This window comes from Chrysemys picta, chromosome 1 (genome assembly GCF_011386835.1).
Source record: "Chrysemys picta bellii isolate R12L10 chromosome 1, ASM1138683v2, whole genome shotgun sequence".
Taxonomy (NCBI): domain Eukaryota; kingdom Metazoa; phylum Chordata; order Testudines; family Emydidae; genus Chrysemys; species Chrysemys picta.
In genome coordinates this window covers 229,441,842-229,461,996 of record NC_088791.1, presented here as the reverse complement: position 1 = coordinate 229,461,996, position 20,155 = coordinate 229,441,842, and the positions used below count along the sequence as shown (strand labels likewise).

At 41.0% G+C, this 20,155-nt stretch overlaps 1 protein-coding gene across 3 annotated transcripts in view; it reads right to left on the bottom strand.

Moving 5' to 3' along the window:
- Window positions 1-20,155, bottom strand: part of PRKX (protein kinase cAMP-dependent X-linked catalytic subunit) — a 127,417-nt gene that overhangs the window by 4,396 nt on the left and 102,866 nt on the right. For all 3 annotated transcript variants that reach the window (XR_010597661.1, XM_065580743.1, XM_065580742.1), the window contains 2 exons: window positions 7,809-7,886; window positions 2,055-2,204 (listed from right to left, as the gene is read on the bottom strand). Coding sequence is in view for 2 of the 3 variants with exons in the window: in XM_065580743.1 (XP_065436815.1) it covers window positions 2,079-2,204; window positions 7,809-7,886 (204 nt within the window). In the remaining variant the exon portion in view is untranslated. The remainder of the gene's footprint in view (window positions 1-2,054; window positions 2,205-7,808; window positions 7,887-20,155) is intronic.

Sequence of the window (20,155 nt, the reverse complement as noted above, 5' to 3'; positions counted from 1 at the left end):
GACCACCTCATCTGTAAACTTATCTAGTATCTCTTCATCTACTCTACTTCGAATTATTTATATATTTACTATACATTGGTTCAGCTATTCTTTAACAGCAATTCTCCTTACCCGTCTCCATTTTTCTCACCCTAACAATCTTAAAAAGAGCCAGGTGAATTTTATAGCTATGTGATTAAATAATCAGAAGCTGTTACCTGTCAGCTCTGTGTTCTTGGGGAAAAAGAGTGCAGTATCCAGCCTGTCTGACTCATGAAAGACCTTCCCCCCACCCAGCCTCTGCTTGAACCAAAGCCAATCAGAAGAAAGACTTACAACAAGCAATGAAAAGGCGGTGGGAGACACACCTAAACCCCTGGGACAAGGGTGACAGGATTAAGGAAACTCCCCTCGCCTCATTTGCATCAAGGATGGGACAGGGAGGCATCCCCATTAGCAGACTGAATGGAGAACAGAGATTCCAAGGCAAGAAATGCACTGAACCCTGGGACCAGAAAAGCTGGGAATCACTGTATGATCTCTGCTCCAGAGTCTAATGAACCCATGCCTGCACACACCCAACTCAGTAGTGATCAGACCTATTCTAGTAATAAATCCTTTATTGGTATCCAAAATACTGAAGCTGCCTAATTGCATTGTGAGCTCCCTCAAAGGACCACCACCCAGAGCCAGGAAGGATCAGTTCCTATTCTCTAGCCTGAATACAATACAATTTTGGTATACTCCTATGAGCCATCAGTTTACCCATAAACAAATCTAGTGTTCTCCCTTGAACCATTGTTCTGTCCCTACAAATATCCCACCCATGCTCAAGTATGTGTTCTGATGCTTGGTTTGAAAATCTGCATCAGTTCCACTGGGACTTCATCTTCTCCTGACTGATCATGCTGGGGGCTCTGTCTGTCTCCAGCACTCTGGACCCTCAGCTACCACTACCACCTTGGACGCCCGATTGATTCAAGCTTTATATAGTGGTGAGAACCCAGCTCACTCTCCCTCTCCCTCTCTCTCTAGGTATAGCCTTCTGACCCTGACTTATGTGATCAGTTATAGTTTTCTAAACCTGACTTTTATAATCAATTTAGGTTCGATTTAATATTATAACTGTTTTGTTTGTTTGGCTCCCCTATGATTATTACATGGCAATACATAACATTCATGGTTAACCTGGTTGCTTCCCTCTCTGCCCTGCCCTCCCCCGCATCGTGGGTGTTTTTTGGCTCTCTCATTTGCTCTGCAGCAACGCTCCTCGTACCTAAGCTAAAGATCCCTGCAGCACTCAAAAATCCTGTGGGGTTTGCTCATCAAGTGGGTTACTAGCAGAACAAGTGACGTTTTTACCCACTAAAGCTTATGCCCAAATAAATCTGTTAGTCTTTAAGGTGCCATCAGACTCCTTGTTGTTTTTGTAACATGAAAGTGGGGATAGGCACGTGCTGAACCTCGGACATATGAGGGTGGTAGCTTGAAAGTGCTGCTCAACCCAGTCTGCTGAGTTCAGGTACATATAAGGGGTCAGCTTGGGAGTGCTGATTAACCCGGTACTCTCAGACGTGTGTGTGTGTGTGTGTGTGTGTGTGTGTGTGTGTGTGTGTGTGTGTGTGTGTGTGTGTGTGTGTGTGTGTGTGTGTGAGAGATATCTATATATATCTATATCTATCTATCTATCTATCTATCTATATATATATAGATATATATATATCTATATCTCTCTCTCTCTCACACATATATATATATACTGGGGCTGGAAGAACCCAGCCCTGGTGAACTTAGGTCCCGCAAGATAGCTCCATTGGGAGGGAACTTGCAGAAGTAGAGCTCCATATGAGAACACAAGTGACACAGGCAGTACATTGATAGAATTACGAACCCCAACCCAGAAGAGTAACTATAATAAATGAGTATACCCCAAAGTAACGGGCAAATCTGGTAGCACTTTTTGTTCTGCATAAGGCTCTGTTGTACAAACCGACATTTCCTACTGAATTTCAACATACATACTACATGCTGCTATTTTACTAAGGTTACACCTGACAAAGATGAAGGCCAAATACCTTGCCGAATTTGGTTGTCCGCCCTCAGAAGTTCTGGAAAATTTCTAGATCTTTAGGGGCTACAGGAGGGGTTTTGTTCCAGTCATCTTCAGGATAAGCTTCAAAATTAGATGTATCTCCATCATTGGATACCTTCGGCACTATTGGAGGCTGATGAGAAATAAACAATACAAAAATGAAATAGATGTTTCATACCACAATAATTATCTCAATTAGTTATTCATAATCATCTTTTTGAACACATACTGTAGTAGTGCCTAGAGGCCAATCAGGTTGGTGCCCACATTGTAAATGTTGTACAAACAGCAAGTGACAGTCCCTGATCAAAGGGCTTGCAGTCTAAAATACCAGACAACAGGAGGAAAAGAGAAAAATGTGGGGGGTGAGGGATGAGGGGAACAGGATAACAAAATAAGATTGGCTAAGAATTACATAATCAGGGACACTATTTACAACTGCCACCTGCATTCTGTTATCAGGGTACAATTTACTCAATGCATTATGGAAGAAGTGATTTGTGAGTAGAGAATTGAAGGGTAAGATTTATGGATTTAACTAGGAGTTTTTCTCCCATTCATGAAGAGTTGGGATAGGAGTGGCTGAGGGAGAAGCAAGTGCTCTAGGTTGCTATATCACTGGTAGAAGGAAGGTAGGAATCAATGGCTCAACAACCTAGTAGTCCTAATAGGTCCAGGCTAAATGCTGAAGGACCTTAAAGATGAAGACCAGAAGTTTGTCAAGGACAAAGGGACAGACGTGAGGATGGAGGGGGGCTGATGTGGTCTGTGCAATGAGACAGGAAGAGGTTCCTGACAGCAGTACTTTGAATGATTTTAGAGGGGCATTCATATTTTCAGATATGATGGCTCTATTAAGAGAGAATAAATTTTCTGTGATTTAATTTTGATAGAAGGATGAGCAGAGCTAAGAAAAATGCTCTGGAATAATGTTGACTCTAAATTAAACCCAAGAGAGTACAAAGATTACATAAAGGCTTAAGCTCCATCCGTAACTCATCTGTTTTCTCCTAGAGATTTGATCACCATCAATAGTCATATCTTAACTCTCTCTAAGGGTCAATGGGCATCTTAGCACTGACTCTATACCGGGCAATATCCATAAATAAAGTAGGGCCAATTATTACATATGGCAAAAGGCTTGCTCCTGTGGTGGTATTCCTTAACATTAATGGGGTAACAGGGAAGGAAAAGCAGGAGACAAAAAGAAATGAACAAACATCATGAGAGAAAGGACAAGGTAAAGAAAGTAGTAAGAAAGGATAAAAACAAATAAATACTCTCCTGCACTCCTCTTAAAATAATTAGGAAAAAGGGGAGATGATTTTATAATCATTTGTAGGCATGCTCAAGGCTTCTCAATTGTTGCACAGTGCTTACATACTATGGTGAAGGGCACCTTAGTAATACAGTAAAGAGATTAAATTGTAACAGAACATTCTTGGAAGCTTTGACTAATTGCTTAGTGACTAAAATTTCAGAGAGTTAAATATAATATGACCTTTTCGTGCCGAGTATCAAGAAGTGATTTGGTCACATTAAATATTAATTTATTTTTAATATGTCCTTGCCATGACGACATCAGCAGGTCCTTTTGCTGGCAACAAATGTGTTTCTTTCCAACCACTCCTCAAGAGAGATTTGCATAATTTTTTTTTTGGCTTAGAAAACACCCTAAACCTATCAAACTGATTGCTTGTAAGTGCATTCAAATGTTTCACTCAGATACTTCATGTCATTCGTATCCTATGTTTTTTCTAGTCTGGCAATAAACCCATGCAGGAGAAAAGCTTTCAGCACTTCAAATTACAGCAGTTCAAATTACTTTTTATTTTAAGAAAAAGTAGCCACATCATAAAATGCTGATTTTACAATGTTTTATTAATAAAAGTATTTATTTCATCCCAGTAGAACTTTTAAAGCAAATGTGGAGATTTTGTGAGGAACCATCTGTTCTTAGCGTCCCCTGAAGGTCCTCTGAATTTCTAATACTGGCCTGGGGATCCCCAGTCTCCATAACCTTCCCTGTCTTACATCTAGCACTTAATCACCAGCCTACTCTCCTTCTGGGCCTGAAGTACAGAATGGGGTGCCCTTTATCTCTCTCTTTCAGATAGGGTTTTTGTACAGCAAACAGATGTTGCCTTCTCTCACACAACCCCCATCCCCTACTACTTAGGGAGCAAATTTAGCATTGTGAATCAAACCTGCATCTTCTGCTTGGCATTGCAAAGGCACTGGATTATCAAACCGCCTAATATAAAGCTTTATTCATATAATTTGTTATAAGCCATTAACAGATCAGAACATTACTATTAATTCTTCAGGAAAAGTTATGAAAACATTCTGAAATTAAGATTATTCCTGTTAGATATGGGATATAGATGGTTTTCCTTAGTTATTTCAGTGTTACATCCAAAGTCATGTGATCAGTATGGAACTGGGGGAAAAAAACGGTGGTACTCATATAAGTAAGGCTTCGCTTTAGTCACGGGTATTTTTATTATTCATAGACAGGTCACGGGCAGGGTGACCAGGTGTCAGGTTTTCAACTGGAACATTGAGTCAAAAAGGGATCCTGGCAGCTTCGGTCAGCACTGCTGACCGCGCCATTGACTGTCCGTGTGGTGGCACTGCGAGGTGGGGCTGGCAGGCTCTCTGCTAGCCTCCGCACCATGGAGCTGGCAAGTCCCCTCTCCGGTCCTACACATAAGGGCAGCCAGGTGGCACTGCATACTGCCCCCGCCCCAAGGCCACCCCCACAGCTCCCATTGGTTGGAAACTGCGGCCAATGGGAGCGGAGGGGGTGGTGCCTGCAGACAGGGCAGCACGCAGAGCCACCTGGCTGCACCTCCTCATAGGAGCCAGAGGGGTGTGTGTTGAGTTCGGTCACAGAGAGCCCCTTGGGACTGTCACCTGACATGCTGAATTGGCCTCTGAGCCTGTTTTCCCTGCCAGGTTGGGACTCCAGAAGCCTGCCTTGCTGAGCCAGACATGCTAGCCAGCTGAAAACACACACCCAGGTCTGGTCCACACCCCCAAAGCTGCAGACTAACTGAAAACAGCTCAGCAAGTACTTCTGTCTCCAGCACTCAGACACCCAGTTCCCAATGAGATCCAAACCCCAAATAAATCTGTTTTACTCTGTATAAAGCTATTACAGGGTAAACTAATAAATTGTCCACCCTCTATAACACTGATAGAGAGATATGCACAGCTGTTTGCTCCCCCCCAGTATTAATCACTTACTTTGGGTTAATTAATAAACAAAAATGATTTTATTAAGTATAAAAAGTAGGATTTAAGTGCTTTCAAGTAATAACAGACAGAACAAAATAAGTTACCAAGCAAAATAAAACAAAACACAGAAGTCTAAGCCTAATACATTAAGAAACTCATTACAGATAAATCTCACCCTCAGAGATGTTCCAATAAGCTTCTTTTACAGACTAGACTTCTTCCTAGTCTGGGCCCAATTCTTTCCCCTGGTACAATCCTTGCTAATTCCAGCTCAGGCGGTAACTAGCGGATTTCTCATGACTGGCAGCCCTCTTTGTTCTGTTCCACCCCTTTTATAGCTTTGGCACAAGGTGAAAATCCTTTGTCTCTCTGGGTCCCCACCCCTCCTTCTAAATGGAAAAGCACCAGGTTTAAAATGGATTCCAGTTCAGGGGACAGGGTCACATGTCACTGTAAGACTTCATTACCCACTCGCTGGCACACAGGTATAGGCTTACAAGTAAACAGAGCCATCTACAACCAATTGTCCTAGTTAATGGGAGCCATCAAGATTCCAAACCACCATTAATGGCCCACACTTTGCATAATTACAATAGGACCTCAGAGTTATATTTCATATTTCTAGTTTTAGATACAAGAATGATACATTCATACAACTAGGATGACCACACTTCGTAGATTATAAGCTTTGTAATGATACCTTACAAGAGATCTTTTGCATAAAGCATATTCCAGTTGCATCATATCAACACTTATAAACCTATTTTTATAAAGCATATGGAGTGCAACGTCACAGTGGGACATGCTGCTGCTTCCGGAACCCGAATCAGCCTGAACCCCTCACCCCGTCCCGTGCCCCAACCCCTCTAGCCCAGCTCTGATCCCCCCTACCACCCTCCAACCCCTCAAGTCCCAGCCTGGCGCACCCTCCTGCTCCCCAAACCCCTCATCCCCAGCCACACATCAAAGCCCAACCCCCCCCCACCCCAGAGCCTGTACCTCCTCCTACATCCCAACCCCCTGCCTCAGCCCAGAGCCCCTCCCATATGCCGAGCCCCTCGGCTCCACCGCCCCAGACCTGAACTTCCTCCTGCACCCCAAACCCCTCATCCCATGCCCCACCCCAGAGCCCGCACCCCCAGTTGGAGCCTTCACCCTGAGCGAGTGAGTGAGGGTGGGGAGAGCAAGCAACAGAGGAAGGGGAATGGAGTGCGTAGGGTGGGGGCCTCAGAGAAGTGGCAGGGCATGGGCAGGGCCTTGAAGATGGGGCGGGGCAAGGGTGTTCAGTTTTGTGCAAGTAGAAAGCTGGCAACCCTAGTCATGGGCAGTAAACAAAAATTCACGGCCCGTGACCTGTCCATGACTTTTACTATATACCCCTGAGAAAAACCTGGGGGGCGGGGAGGAGCCAAATGTTCTAAAGCAGAGAATTTGAAAAATATGAGATGAATGCATATGGATAAAACATCTGAAGTTAAGCTTTAAGGGTTCTAACATAGAACAGCCGCATATGGTTTCTCTTTAAACAAGATCTACATGAAACAGAGCAAAACATTGATAATCTCTTTGCTCTAAAGAAGTTTCAATGATTCCATTCAAAAATTCTATCTAGAAGTTTACTGCTTCACATACATACATACATAAGCAAGCAGAAATGTATCTGAGTAGCACTTGACTGACATTATGTGGTGGAATAAATCACATTACTAATAATTAAGTGGAATTGTACCACCTGGAACTTTTTTCTTTTTTAAAAGGGAAAGGAAGAAGTTTCACCTGCAAAATAACTTAAATTAGCATCTTCAAATATTGGTATCTTTTACATACATTTGCTCCTCTATACTGGCTCAATTTAGTGCTGCTGTATCTGTTAGAATTTCAATACATTCATTTTCCCCCTAGATGCTTTAAATTTTATTTAAAGATTTCTCTGCACTGAAACTTAGCAGCGAGACTCAAACCCAGAATAAAATACATCTCTACCCTGATATAACGCTGTCCTCGGGCGCCAAAAAAAAAAATCTTACTGCATTATAGGTGAAACCGCGTTATATTGAACTTGCTTTGATCCGCTGGAGTGCACAGCCTCGCCCGCACCCAGAGTGCTGCTTTACCGCGTTATATCCGAATTCATGTTATATCAGGTCGCGTTATATTGGGGTAGAGGTGTATTTCTAATTATTTTTGAAAAACAGCTATTAACTAGTTCTTGTGAAATGAGACATATGTATGTAATACAGGATATAATTTTCTGATTATTTAAGGGATTTTGTAATGTAAACCCACACCAACTTGGCAGATGTTAAATATGGACTAGTGAAAAGCATATCTTTTTAAAGAATCAATATGCATCATATGACTATATATTTCAAATTATTCTGTAATAGATCTTAACTGAATACACATGCAACATTATACACCTATATAGTATCAGAAGAAATTTTGGATGGATGATTTTTGATTACCATAGCCTACATATGATTTTTGTACAAAATACCTTTAGTTTTCTTTGAGGTACAGCATCCCAGTCTATAGACCTGAACCACCGATGCCTTTTCACATCATCTGCTCCATTCTTTAAATAAAACCAAAAAACAAACAAAAAATTATAAGATAATGTGTATGCCATAAAACCTTAACCTATGTATTTCATTATAGCTGTTCTCCCGCCCCCCTCAAGTTCAAACTTTTTAATATAAAGTTCACAGAAGCCCAGAAGTCATCCATAACCCTATAATATGAAGGGAAATATGAAAAACATTTCAAAGCTTTCACAAGGGCATTAAATAACCAGTGAGCATAAAAAATTAGATACTACACAAATTCACTCATTTATAATATAAGCAGCTATTTTATTTCTGAAAAGCTTTTAACTCTAGTTATACATCTTGGACAAGATTTCTCAGTGGCATGAAGGGCCAGTGCAAAACCCTGTGGACCACATAAGCCCCCACCTTGGGCTGCAAAGGAGGCCGGTGAGGAATAGATGGAGTGGTGTCTGTACCCACAGAAAGGGTCCTGGCCTGACTCCGCATAGGGTATTAAGGTAGTCCAGAAAAGGGATGAGGGGATCTGCATTGACACAGATCCAGTGGCACCCAAGATCTCATACACGTTGTACAAGGACATGAGAGAGTGTGGAGCATCCCCATACCCAGGTTTGGGTTGAGGGGGTATATTCTCTCTAATATCTTCTCCCTCCTGGCACTTTACCACTTGTAAAAGGTGAACAGAGAAAAGTAAAGTAATGCTGCTAAAAAAAAAAAAATCAGGGTGGATAAAAATCAATTGGATTTTTTTTTTTTGGCGCTAAAATGCTTTTTGAGGGGGGGGAAAAAGTATCTAAAGATAGTTTTAATTAAGATAGCTTTGAGCTATAATGTATCTCATCATGGAATAGGGATTATAAATTCTAATTCTATAGTATGAGACAGTATATTCATGTAATGTTTAAGAAAAGTTTTGTAAATGAATTCCAATAGTTCATGGATTAGGGACCCAATTTTAAGGGGTTCCACAGCCTACTGTATAGATTATTTAGATTATTTTTTCTATCTAGCCAATGGGAGTCAGTGCTCCGTCTAAAAGTTCCGATCAGAGATGCTTAGTTTTGCAGTTCTCAAACTGTGGATTTTTGTCTCCAGAGGTAACACGCTTGTTAAAGGGCAAACATGTTTTTAAATAAATAAATAAATATATAGAGGCGAGAAATAAGACCTCAACTCTATTGTCCCTCTGCAAATTTGTGTACACAGAATCAATCCCTTACCTCTCTCTAAAAGTGCAAAGTTTCAAAAAGTTCAATGAATAGAAGATTGTTGGGGTCAGAATAGATCTGGACAAGGAGAAGTCTGGAGATAAATGTGAGAAGCGAGGGACATATGCTTGTTTTGTTAAATTATTATATGTTTGCTGTTGAAGAAAAAAATCCAGAATACTTAACGTTGTTGTTTTAGTTAAATAAAACAATTAAAATGTCTGTCTGGTGATGTTCTCCTCCTAATACAGCATGGCAAGAAAATCCTCCAAATATTAATGATCAACCTGTTGAACAGGAGATAGTTCACCTCCCAATGACTTCATAAATATCTGCTTCAATGACCTTTGGTAAATGAAATAACCAAACAATCATTCATTTTCGGATATAGCTGTAAAGCTAATTTGAAAAGTTTTCAAAATAAATCACTTTTTAAAAATGTATAGTGTGTACCTTCTAAAAATGAAACCTACATCTATCTCTGACTTGTGAAAAATATGTATTAAGGTTATAACAAGCAACAAGAATGCACTTTTATGTAGAAAACCATGATTAAATCGAGTCTTCCTGATTAGTGATTTAAATCAAAACCACCCAGAAAAAAAAAAAAAAAGAAACCAAGATTAAGAACTTTGAAAATATTTTTTTCAGATATGCAGTATAGAGAGATAGCTATGAAAATGATTTTAATGAGGGGTATGTACTTCACCAACCAGCAATCCTAAAACTGTGGCCTGCTAACCCACTGGTGGTCTAATGATCTGATGGTCTATGGAGAGCTGTCTGGTCACATAGTGCCAGCCCTCATTTCCAGTTGCTAAACTGAAATAACGGCAGGTAAAAACACATTAAATTCTGTCCTAATATGACTTTTCCCTACAGGCAATTGCAACATATGTTTTGTGACTGTGACCCAAAGGGGATATAATCCACAAGAAAATTATTCTAATAAATGCCTCACTATGGAAAAGTCAAAAACTAATTGCTGTGGGCATTAGTCTTCTTTATGTTAGCACCTTGAGTTTCATGTAACTAGGGCAATTTCATTACAGAGAGGTAAGAAAAGAAAAAAAATGTTAACATATATCAAGACAGAATTGTAGAAGACAAGACAACAGGCTCACTAATGTGCAAGAGTACTAAATGAATATTTAAAAGTGTTGATTTTCCACTTTTTTTTTTTAATCCTTTAAGCTTTACACAGGAAGATGAGTTATTAGTAGAGCACAACCCTTAACACTTCTTTCTCGGTTTTTAGGTTTTGTCTCTAGCCATCTTCCTTTAACAATAGTTTGCCCTAAACCCTGCAAAAGAAACACACACACCATTTTAAGGATAATGGTGAAATTAGTCCTAACTTAATTAACATACAGAACTAGAAAATAATCCTCAATTCAGGCATTTCTTGCAAGCTAGGATTTGAGGGAACCATAAGAATCCACTCAACCTGACATGGAATCAAACCAGCGTGGGAGTGGCCCATTTCTTGGATGAAAGATCACTGTCACATGAAAGAAGCTCCATCATTCTCCAAATGTTGTATTTTTTTTTTTAAACTACATGGAAGAATCTCTTTGCTTGGCTCCTAACTGCACCAGAATTTGGACACCACAAGACCTCACACACTGTTGGTCTAAATTTCAATCTGTTTATCTAAACTTCTTCCAAGAATTACCCACCACAGCAGGTTGCTTCTTTGACACTGCTGACCTTATAACAGTGACTCAACCTTTCCCAACTACTGTACCCCTTTCAAGAGTCTGACTGGTCTTGTGTACCCCCAAGTTTCACCTCACTTAAAAACTTACAAAATAAGACAAATATTTTTAAAAAGTGTCACAGAACACTATTACTGAAAAATTGCTTACTTTCTCATTTTTACCATATAATTATACATCAATTGGAATATAAATATTGTACTTAAATTTCAGTGTATAGTATATACAGCAGTATAAACAAATCACTGTCCATGAACTTTTAGTTTGTACTGACTTTGCTAGTGCTTTTTATGTAGCCTGTTGTAAAACTATGCAAATACCTAGATGAGTTGACATACCCCTTGGAAGACCTCTACGTACCCCTATGGGTAAATGTACCCCTGGTTGAGAACCACTACCTTATACCACTAACCAAACAATTCAAGCTGAAAGTACATTTCCAAGACAAATATTCAAACATCAAAAGGAGCAAGTTATCCAGCCACAATTACACTGGGCAGTCATAACTTCATGCTTTCTCCAGTGAAAACCTTGTTGAATCCATGAGGTCTCTTCTCATTGGACCATTAACCTATATTGCATCTAATCACAGGAACTGGGGGCTAGAGATCTGGGGAGGTACTTTGATTCCTGAGAAAAAAGGCTGGGGACCTGTGGTAGGAGGGATCTGCAAATCAGGTCCATCTTGGCCACAGAGGAGGCATATGGATAGACCCAAATGTCTCTCTTTTTGCGGGGAGAGGGGGAGTTCAGGGGAGGATATATACAGCTGCATGAGACCTGTGATCATAGGACTGAAAGGCATCTTGAGACAAGTCAGATGTGTTAAATAGCTGGTGCAAAGTCTTCAAGGTACATCATAGATGTAAAGCCTTAGGTAAGATGAGGGTTAAAAAAAATCCCTGGTGTTCATTGGAGAAGTAAAGATATCCATGGTTGGAAGCTGCATCTGGATATCAGAAAAACAACAGATGCCATACTCTGTGGAGTACCATGTCGTATGTCTGGAAGAGACTGACCTGCCCTACCTTTCCCAGAACTGAAGAGCTGTGTAGCCTGAAAGCTTCTCTCTTTCACTAAAAGAAGCTGGTCCAAAAAAATACTTTATCTCACCCACCTTGTCTCGCTAATATCCTGGGACCAACACAGTTACAACAACACTGCAATTAACACCCCAGGTAAGGCAAACAGGGTCTTTCCAATAGCTCTTGCCTTTAGGTGAGAGCACTACCCTGATCTCTTCTGCTCTTCACAGGACCTTCAATAAACCAGACAATTATTGTCACAACATACTTCATATCAGACAGAGACATCTCCTTAATGACAATTGAGCGCTGAGCTCATGACAGGAAGGATACCGGGAGGGGGGACAGTGGAGGGGAGAAGAGGATAATTATCAGTGAAGTTCCAGGTTTGATCAGCTCCAATGTGCATGAAAAGCAGCTAGGGGCTCTGTAATAGGAAAGGAGCTCAGGAATTCACCTCAAGGGGAAAAAAAGACAAAAAGTAATGAGCCTGAAACAACTGGACTGATTACTTACACCTTTACTTAGAGGAAGGCTCTCCCAAGGTCAGTAGAGAAACAGACAGATTAATGAAGCTCTGTATGTGGTCAGTGAGCATTTGACTCAGTTAACAGTTAGTTCTAGGTTCTGAAACAAGTCTAAGATCCACAAGCTGCACAATAGTATTGTGAAGGGAAATTTAATGAAGTAAACAGGTGTAAAAGTAAGGAATGACTGATCTCCTGGTTCCAGAGAGGGCTGAGATTTGCCCTCTTTGTATTTTTCCTCTGGTCATCTGGTACAGAGGCAGATTTAAACGATAGGTTACATACGACAGTTAGCAGTTCTACAGTTTCATAGCTAAGTTCCTTCAGAACTCTTGGGTGAACATCTGGTCCTCATGACTTATTTCTCTTTAATTTATCAAATTGCTCCAAAACCTCATCTATGACACCTCAATCTGGGACCATTCTTCATATCTAGAAAGAATGACTCAGGTATGGGAACCTCCCTCACATCCTCTTCTTTGCAATGGCCTTGTCTTCCTTGAGTGCTCCTTTAGCAATTTGTTCATCCAGAGGCCCACTGATTGTTTGGCAGGCTTCCTGCTTCTGATGTACTTTTTTTTTTTTTGCGCACTTGTGTTTTTTTGCTAGTTGCTCTTCAATTTCTTTTTTAGTCTGTCAAAAGGAGACAAAACTAAAATCTTCCACTGCTTAACTTTCCCTATGAACGCCCAAAGAGTCATCCAGTTTCTGTAGCTAGAATTTGACACATCTGTAATGGAAACTGGTTGGTGTAAATCCATGTGACCTGATACTGCAATAACCGTTTCTGAAAAGTGAAACTACAGAATTTTGCAGTAAGGAGCATTAGTGAGGTTTCCATCATACTGTGCAAAAAACTGGAACATTTCTCTTTCCCCAGTTACGATAACAATTCTACCACACTTGATCTTCACTGCTAGCACTGAGAAATTGTGGTAACCTTATACTATATCCAAAGCTTCTCAATTTCACAGTGCAGTACTGTTCGAACTGTAATTTGTGACGTTTATGAAAATGCACTGAACTTCAGATGTACTTTATATCCTAATAAAGAAAATGATTGTAATTGTCTTGCCCATGACTAATTTTACTTGGCTCAATCTCAGTACTCACTCACATGCTTATTCCCAGCAATGGCTAAAGCAGAGATTTAGTACTGACAGCAACAAACTGTCAGTTTTAAGTGTCTGGCCTTATAAATGTATACATTTTAAATCAATTAAGCTAGAATTCTAATAGATCTTTGCATCTGCGGTTTCAAACCTTCATACTTTCTCCATCACCGATAAATTATACTTAAATGCAAATATATGGCATTATTTCTTACACGTACACATTGGCACCAAAGAGATTTCTAGCCTACTTCATATGCTGGACATGAAAACTAAGCCTATAAATATATAGTACATAATGGACTTAACAGTTGTCTTCATTCCTCCCTGAAGGCTAAAAGGAATGAAATGTTCCAAAATGTTTTTAGTTTAACTACTTCCATCTTCTGCTATGAAAACAAAATCTTATTTTAGGTTTTCAAGACATCTTATATTGGATATGCTTACTTCCCTAAGTATTACCTTCCACTTGGCCATTCCCACTGCTACCCTCAGCTCAAGTGCTCTATCAGATCAGTCCCTCAGGTCTCTATAGATGTCCTGATTTGTTTCTATGTACAGCTTTTACTTGCAGATATGTCTCTATTTTTATTTTTTCTGTATAACTTTCTTAATTGATCACATTGCTAAATAATTTACTTCTTGGGAAATATGGTGCCAAACAGGGCTTGAACTATAGTTAACTTACAAGCACTACTTCAGTTTTGAAGCCCCAGCATACTGCTCTTTATTAGTCTTACTTGATGTCATGCTAGGCCTCTCTGGCCTTTTACGCTAAAAGATTGTACTGTGCATAAGAGGCAATACGTGCCATGTACAACAGTGTTGTTTTGTTAATACACTTGCACAGATGTCCATCATTTCCCATCAACAGTTGGAAACCAGGTGGTCGATTTTCTAATGTAAATTGGAGACTTTTGATTTAGAAAATAATTGCACTTAAAATGACCTTTTAAAATGTTTTTAGAGCTGCATTTCTCAAGCTTTTAATGTATGTTATATTCTAGATACATAAAATTATTACTCTTTCCTGTAAATAGACTTTTTATTACAGATTAACTCTTGGTTGTGTGTCACTTTCTCTCTTTAGAACAGTAATTTGTTTTTACACAGATTTAATTTTCTTTTTAAAGAAATGTCATGAGCAATAAGTATGGGGAAAAAAAACTAGCTTCGCTCTATCTTGGAGCTGATCCAGCAAAACATGGATCTGTATGCTTAACTTTAATCTTCTGACTGGTCCCACAAATGTGGATTTGGGATTGGTACTGTGAGCTGATAAAATTATTTAAATGGGACTATTTACACATAAGAAGTTAAGCACAGGCTTAAGTGCTTTTCTGGATCAGAGCCTTTTACAAAAGAACAGTTATTTACCCTAAAGTAACTGTGGTTCTTTGAGATGTTCTAGTCAGTGTGGATTCCACTGTAGGTGACTGATAACTAGCAACCTCCCTGGACAAGGACAGTGAGGAATTGCAGCTGGATTAGTCAATTGACTATTGAAGTCGTGCTGTCCTGACCTTGGCAACAGATCTAGCACGCACATCAAGCGCATAAAATTTGACAAGTGTCTGTGGGTTTGTTCCACATTGCTACTTTGCAAATCTTAGACAGTGGCACATTTCTGAAGCAGGCCAAAGATGGTGCCTGTGCCCTACTAGAGTATGCTTTCATGTTCAGAAGAAGATGCTTATCATCTAATTGATAACAAGTGAAGATACATTAATTGATCCCCCTAGAAATTAGCTTCAATGAGCTTGCTTCATAGAGCCACAAGTAGCCACAAAAAGGCTGGGGAAAAGGTTTAAAAGGTTTGGTCCTGTCAAGATAATAGATAAAGGCTCTAGAAATATTCAAAATATGTAGCTTCTTCTCGCCTGCCATCAAACACGGTTCAGGAAGAAAACTGGTAGGTTAATAAACTGATGTAGGTGAAACTCCAGGACCACCTTTGGAATGAACTTAGAACTCAGAACCACCTTGTTCTTGGGAATACTCTCACTCAGATGTTCTCATATACAGCTGACATGACTAAGGAGCCTAGGTTACAGTGAATACAGAAGTACTCAAATCCCATTGGTGATACTTGGTACCTTTTCTCAAGCTGTTTTACAGTAGGTGTTATCATGGCTGGAGTCTACCATAGCGCCTTAGCTGGGTTCCTCACTTATGGGAGGAGTGATCCTGGCTGAACCCGAAGCTGACCAAATATCAAACAACTTGTGGGATTTTTCAAGATATAACTGATGTCTCTCTCTCCACAGACTCAGCAATCCTCACAAGGAGCTCCTGGAATGATTTAAAGCCATCAGGTGCCAGTGAAGGTGCCAAGCTTTTTGCTTCACCAAGAAACAAAGACCAGAGGTCCTCTGGTTATGTTACAGGGTGCTCTCATTGCCTGGCCTCTGGTTCTGGATACTCTTGGTAGTCTGGCATAGGTGGTTTAGCCAGTGACCTTGAGGAGAAGATTTTCTACTCAAAGATTGATGCTCTGGTGACATTAAGAAGAGGAGGTTACTTACCTGTAACTGGAGGCTTGAGATGTGTAGTTCCTATCGGTATTCCACTGAGGGTTTATGCATGGTCACCATGCATCCAGAGCTGGAGATTTTGAAAGTAGTAGCGCCCTTGCTTAGATTAATGATTTTGTCTGAGGTGATAAAGGGCTGGGTGAACTGGCTGTGTCTCCAATTCAGGCAAGCGAATGGGCTGATTGAGATGAAACTGGAAGATGACCTTTGGCAAAAATTTCAGATGCAGGTGCAGAGAGACTGTCTTTATGGAAAGTGGTGAAAGGAGGGTTAGCCATCATGGTCCCAAGTTCACCTACCCTTCTCGACGAAGTAATAGCCACAAGAACGGCAACTTTCATGGAAAGGAGAAACATGGAGCATGACGCCAGTCGATTGAATGGCAGTTTCGTTAATACTAGGAGAATTAGGTTGAGGTTCCACCAGGGCATAGTGCGTTGAATGGGTGGGAAGGTTCTGATAAGGCCTTTCAAAACCCAGCAGTCAGTGGTGTCTAAAGACAGAATGTCCTTCCACTGGGGGGAAGGAGAGGAAGGAGAGTGGGGAAGGCGCTAATCGCTGCCAGGTGTACTTTGAGAGAGTTGAGGGCAAGACCCGATGCCCTCAAAGACAGGAGGAAATCTAAAAGGAGGGGAATCTCCACTGCTTCTGGGGAAAGCCCCTTCTGTTAGGCCCAGGAAGCGAAGCATTTCCACTTGTCCCGGTAGGAATACCTAGCGGACTCTTTCTTGCTGCTCAAAAGGATGTTTTGCACGTCTGACGAACATGCCCATTCTAGAGAAGATGCCTCTGTGCACAAAGTGGTGGACTTTGTGCCCCCATTTATTGATGCAATAAACAGTGATGGTGTTGTCCAACATAAGGACATGATGGGGCCTGATGGATGGAAGAAATGCTTGGCATGTCCTCCTTATCACACTCTGAGTTCCAGAATGTTGACGTGCATCCTGGATTCCCGAGGAGTCAGTGGTCCCTGTGTCATGTGGTCTCCAATGCATGATCCCCTCCTATGAGGGAGGTGTCAGTGATGATAGTCCTGTTCAGGGAGGAAGAGAACAAGGATTCCCACACAAAGCCACTGTGGGTTTGTCCACCACTGGAGGGAAGATAGTACCATGAGGGAACTGTCAGCATAAGATCCATGGTGTGGCGCCTGGGTAAGTAAACTCTCTGAAGCCACATCTGGAGGCAGGTAAGGCAGAGGTGAGTGGAGGCAGTGACGTATGTACATGAGTCCATATGACCAAGGAGGGATAGGCAGGTCTTGGCCAAGACAGACAGACTGTTGACTATGCAGGCTATGATTTCCTGCAAAGTCTGGAACCTTGCCTCCCGACTAGGTCCTGGTGCAGGGTCCATAGTGATAGTACTGCCCGTGCTGGACTCTGTAGCTGGAGGCATACTCCTGGCTGCTGCAAGCCGATGTAAGGGGCGGGAGGGAGGGTTGCCTGGCCTTCCACGAGATACTTCCAGAGGCAGAGAACTTCCAGAGGCAGAGAACTTGGCCTTCTTGGATACAGCTGGGGAAGGACTGGCGGATACTGCACCTGGATGAAATGTGGGCTTCTCCCAAGCAGTAGAGACAGTGTTGATGTTTGTCGCTGACCAAGAAGGAACGCGGGAAGGAGGTGCAGATTTAGAGCTTGGGATTTTGGCACAGTCCAATATCCGCATGTGAGTATGGGGGCTGTTTACATGGAAGACACCCCCCAGCCCAAGGAACTCGATTCTACTCCTAAAAATAGTAAACTACAAAACTACTATATAAACAGTAAAATCAGTAAAATACTCTAAGCTAATTAAGTACAACTCTATATTTAAAAGTGCGTCACACACGAGAGGACACTAATAATTTTGACCTAGACCATGCAGTGATGAGAAGGAACTGGTGCCACAGTCTGTCTTCTCTGCCCTTTATCACTTCGTATGAAACCATGAGGTGAACCAAGGGCACATGCACTGACCAACAGACATTATTACTTTCAAGATCTCTGGTTCTGGATGCACGGTGCGCATGCGTAAACCCTCAGTGGAATACAATAGAGACCATCGTTTGAAGAAGCAGGCTTCATATGCAGAAGGATATGGCTCTCTTGGTACTGGGGGAGGGGGGTGTCCTATTGTGGTATCAGAAGGTTGTTCTGCATTGATGACTGCCCCAGTTCTGCCCTGGATTCATCTTCCATGACAGGCGTCAACGTTAAGGGGCACATCACCAGAATTGGGCTAGCTGCTGGAAAGGTCCTTTCTGCTGCAGGCTGATCCTTCTCTCAGTCCTTAATATTGTCAAGGGCCTGGTGGATTTATCTACAGAGACTTTACGTAGTTTTTCCTTATAGGAAGATACTTAGCTCCTCCCAGAATCTCTGGCACTGCGTTCAGAGTGGCCTCTCTTAATGCTGGACTTCAACACCAGAGGTGTTGGTATGGCTTGGATAGCAAAGATGTTGGGGTTGGCTTTGGTACCAAGGGCTAGGTATTAATACAACCACCATCTTCTTGGTACTGAACTTCAGTGCTTTTTTTTCTGCTAGATGGGGCATGGATGATTTTGGCTTGTCCAGTAGCAGAACTCTGGAGCTTGTTGCAAAAGACATGAATTGTTGCAAAAGACAGAACTTCCACCTCATATATCATGACTTAGTTTTCTAAGCAGAGAACAATAGGCACACTGAATTTCTGCTTGGTATATGCGACTTTTAGGTAGAAGAGACACCTGTTGTGTTAATCTTAAAGGGATTTACTCATCACAGGATGGATAAAGATTCAAGCCCACAGGCTTTGAGTCTGCAACTCTAAGGTACCCTGTGCAGAGAGGGAGATATTGGTCACTACTCAGTCTAGATGGGCAGAGATGATGACTGCAATTGTAAGTCAAGATAATTGAAGTTCTGAAGGTTTTTAAAAGACCTGTAGAAGGTTTAGCCAAAGCTAAATGGCAGCAGATCAGACATTCACTAGGTTCTGTCTGACTGCCATGTGAGGTAAGGGGAACTGAGACCACCCTGCCCTTTACACACCCTCATATAGGCCCACAGGGTGCAAGTGTGACCCCAGATACTGCTACTTAAAATAATTCCATCTTGTTCCCGAGGCCCATGTGCACCTACAGTAGCATGCAGACTGGCACATACTAGAAAAGCCTTTTATACTGATGCCTAAGAAACAAACAGAAGTTAAACAGTACTAGTAATCAGAATTCCAAACAATTTTAATGTCTAATTTTCCAATTTCTAACCCAATTTCTTCACATCCATCATTTTCAATGTTACACTTCTATTTCTCTTCAGTTACTCTCCCACATTAACATTTTATAAATGCCTTAAAAGCTAACACAAAAATGCTAGATTGCTATGGCAATCTCTTACATCTCTTACATTTACAGTAAAATGCTTAACTATAAACTTAATATTGCTTCAGAATAAGCAAGTACCACACAGACATGGCAATGATTGGAGAGAAAAAGCTGCTGCACCATTGTTTAAATCCCTCAATTACACCTTAATTTGTAAGCCAAGTCTAAAGTTTTTTGTGACTATATAGCCACAAAATAGATTTAGGTGGGATCCATATGCTGCTAGCTTCTATATTGCAATCTAGATGGAAGATATGGCTGAATGTGTTCATATGGTTAGGGGAAATTACTCTAACATTTTAAATTAGACTGATTTTTGTATACAACAGTATACTTATTCCTTATTATTTCTTTTTGGGACATTGTCTGCTCTGTGCTATACAAGTGATAAGCAAAATGTGGATACTAATATTATCCTTTTCTGTAAAATTGATATAATGTAATGTGACAGAATCTGACCTTTATGTTGACTGATATTTAAACTGAAAACAATGGGAACACATGTCACATGGTGAATAAGGGTAAACATAAGAATGACCATACCGGGTCAGACTAGAGGTACATCTAGCCCAGTAGCCTGTCTTCCAATAGTGGCCAATGCAAGGTGCTTCAGAGGGAATGAACAGAACAGGTAATTGTCAAATGATTCATCCCTCGTTGCCCATTCTCAGCTTCTGACAAACAGAGACTAAGGACACCATCCCTGCCCATCCTGGCTAATAGCCATTGATGGACCTATCCTCCATGAATCTTTAAAAAAAAAAAAAACAAAAAAAACAACCCTGTTGTAGTCTTGGCCTTCACTATATCCCTGGC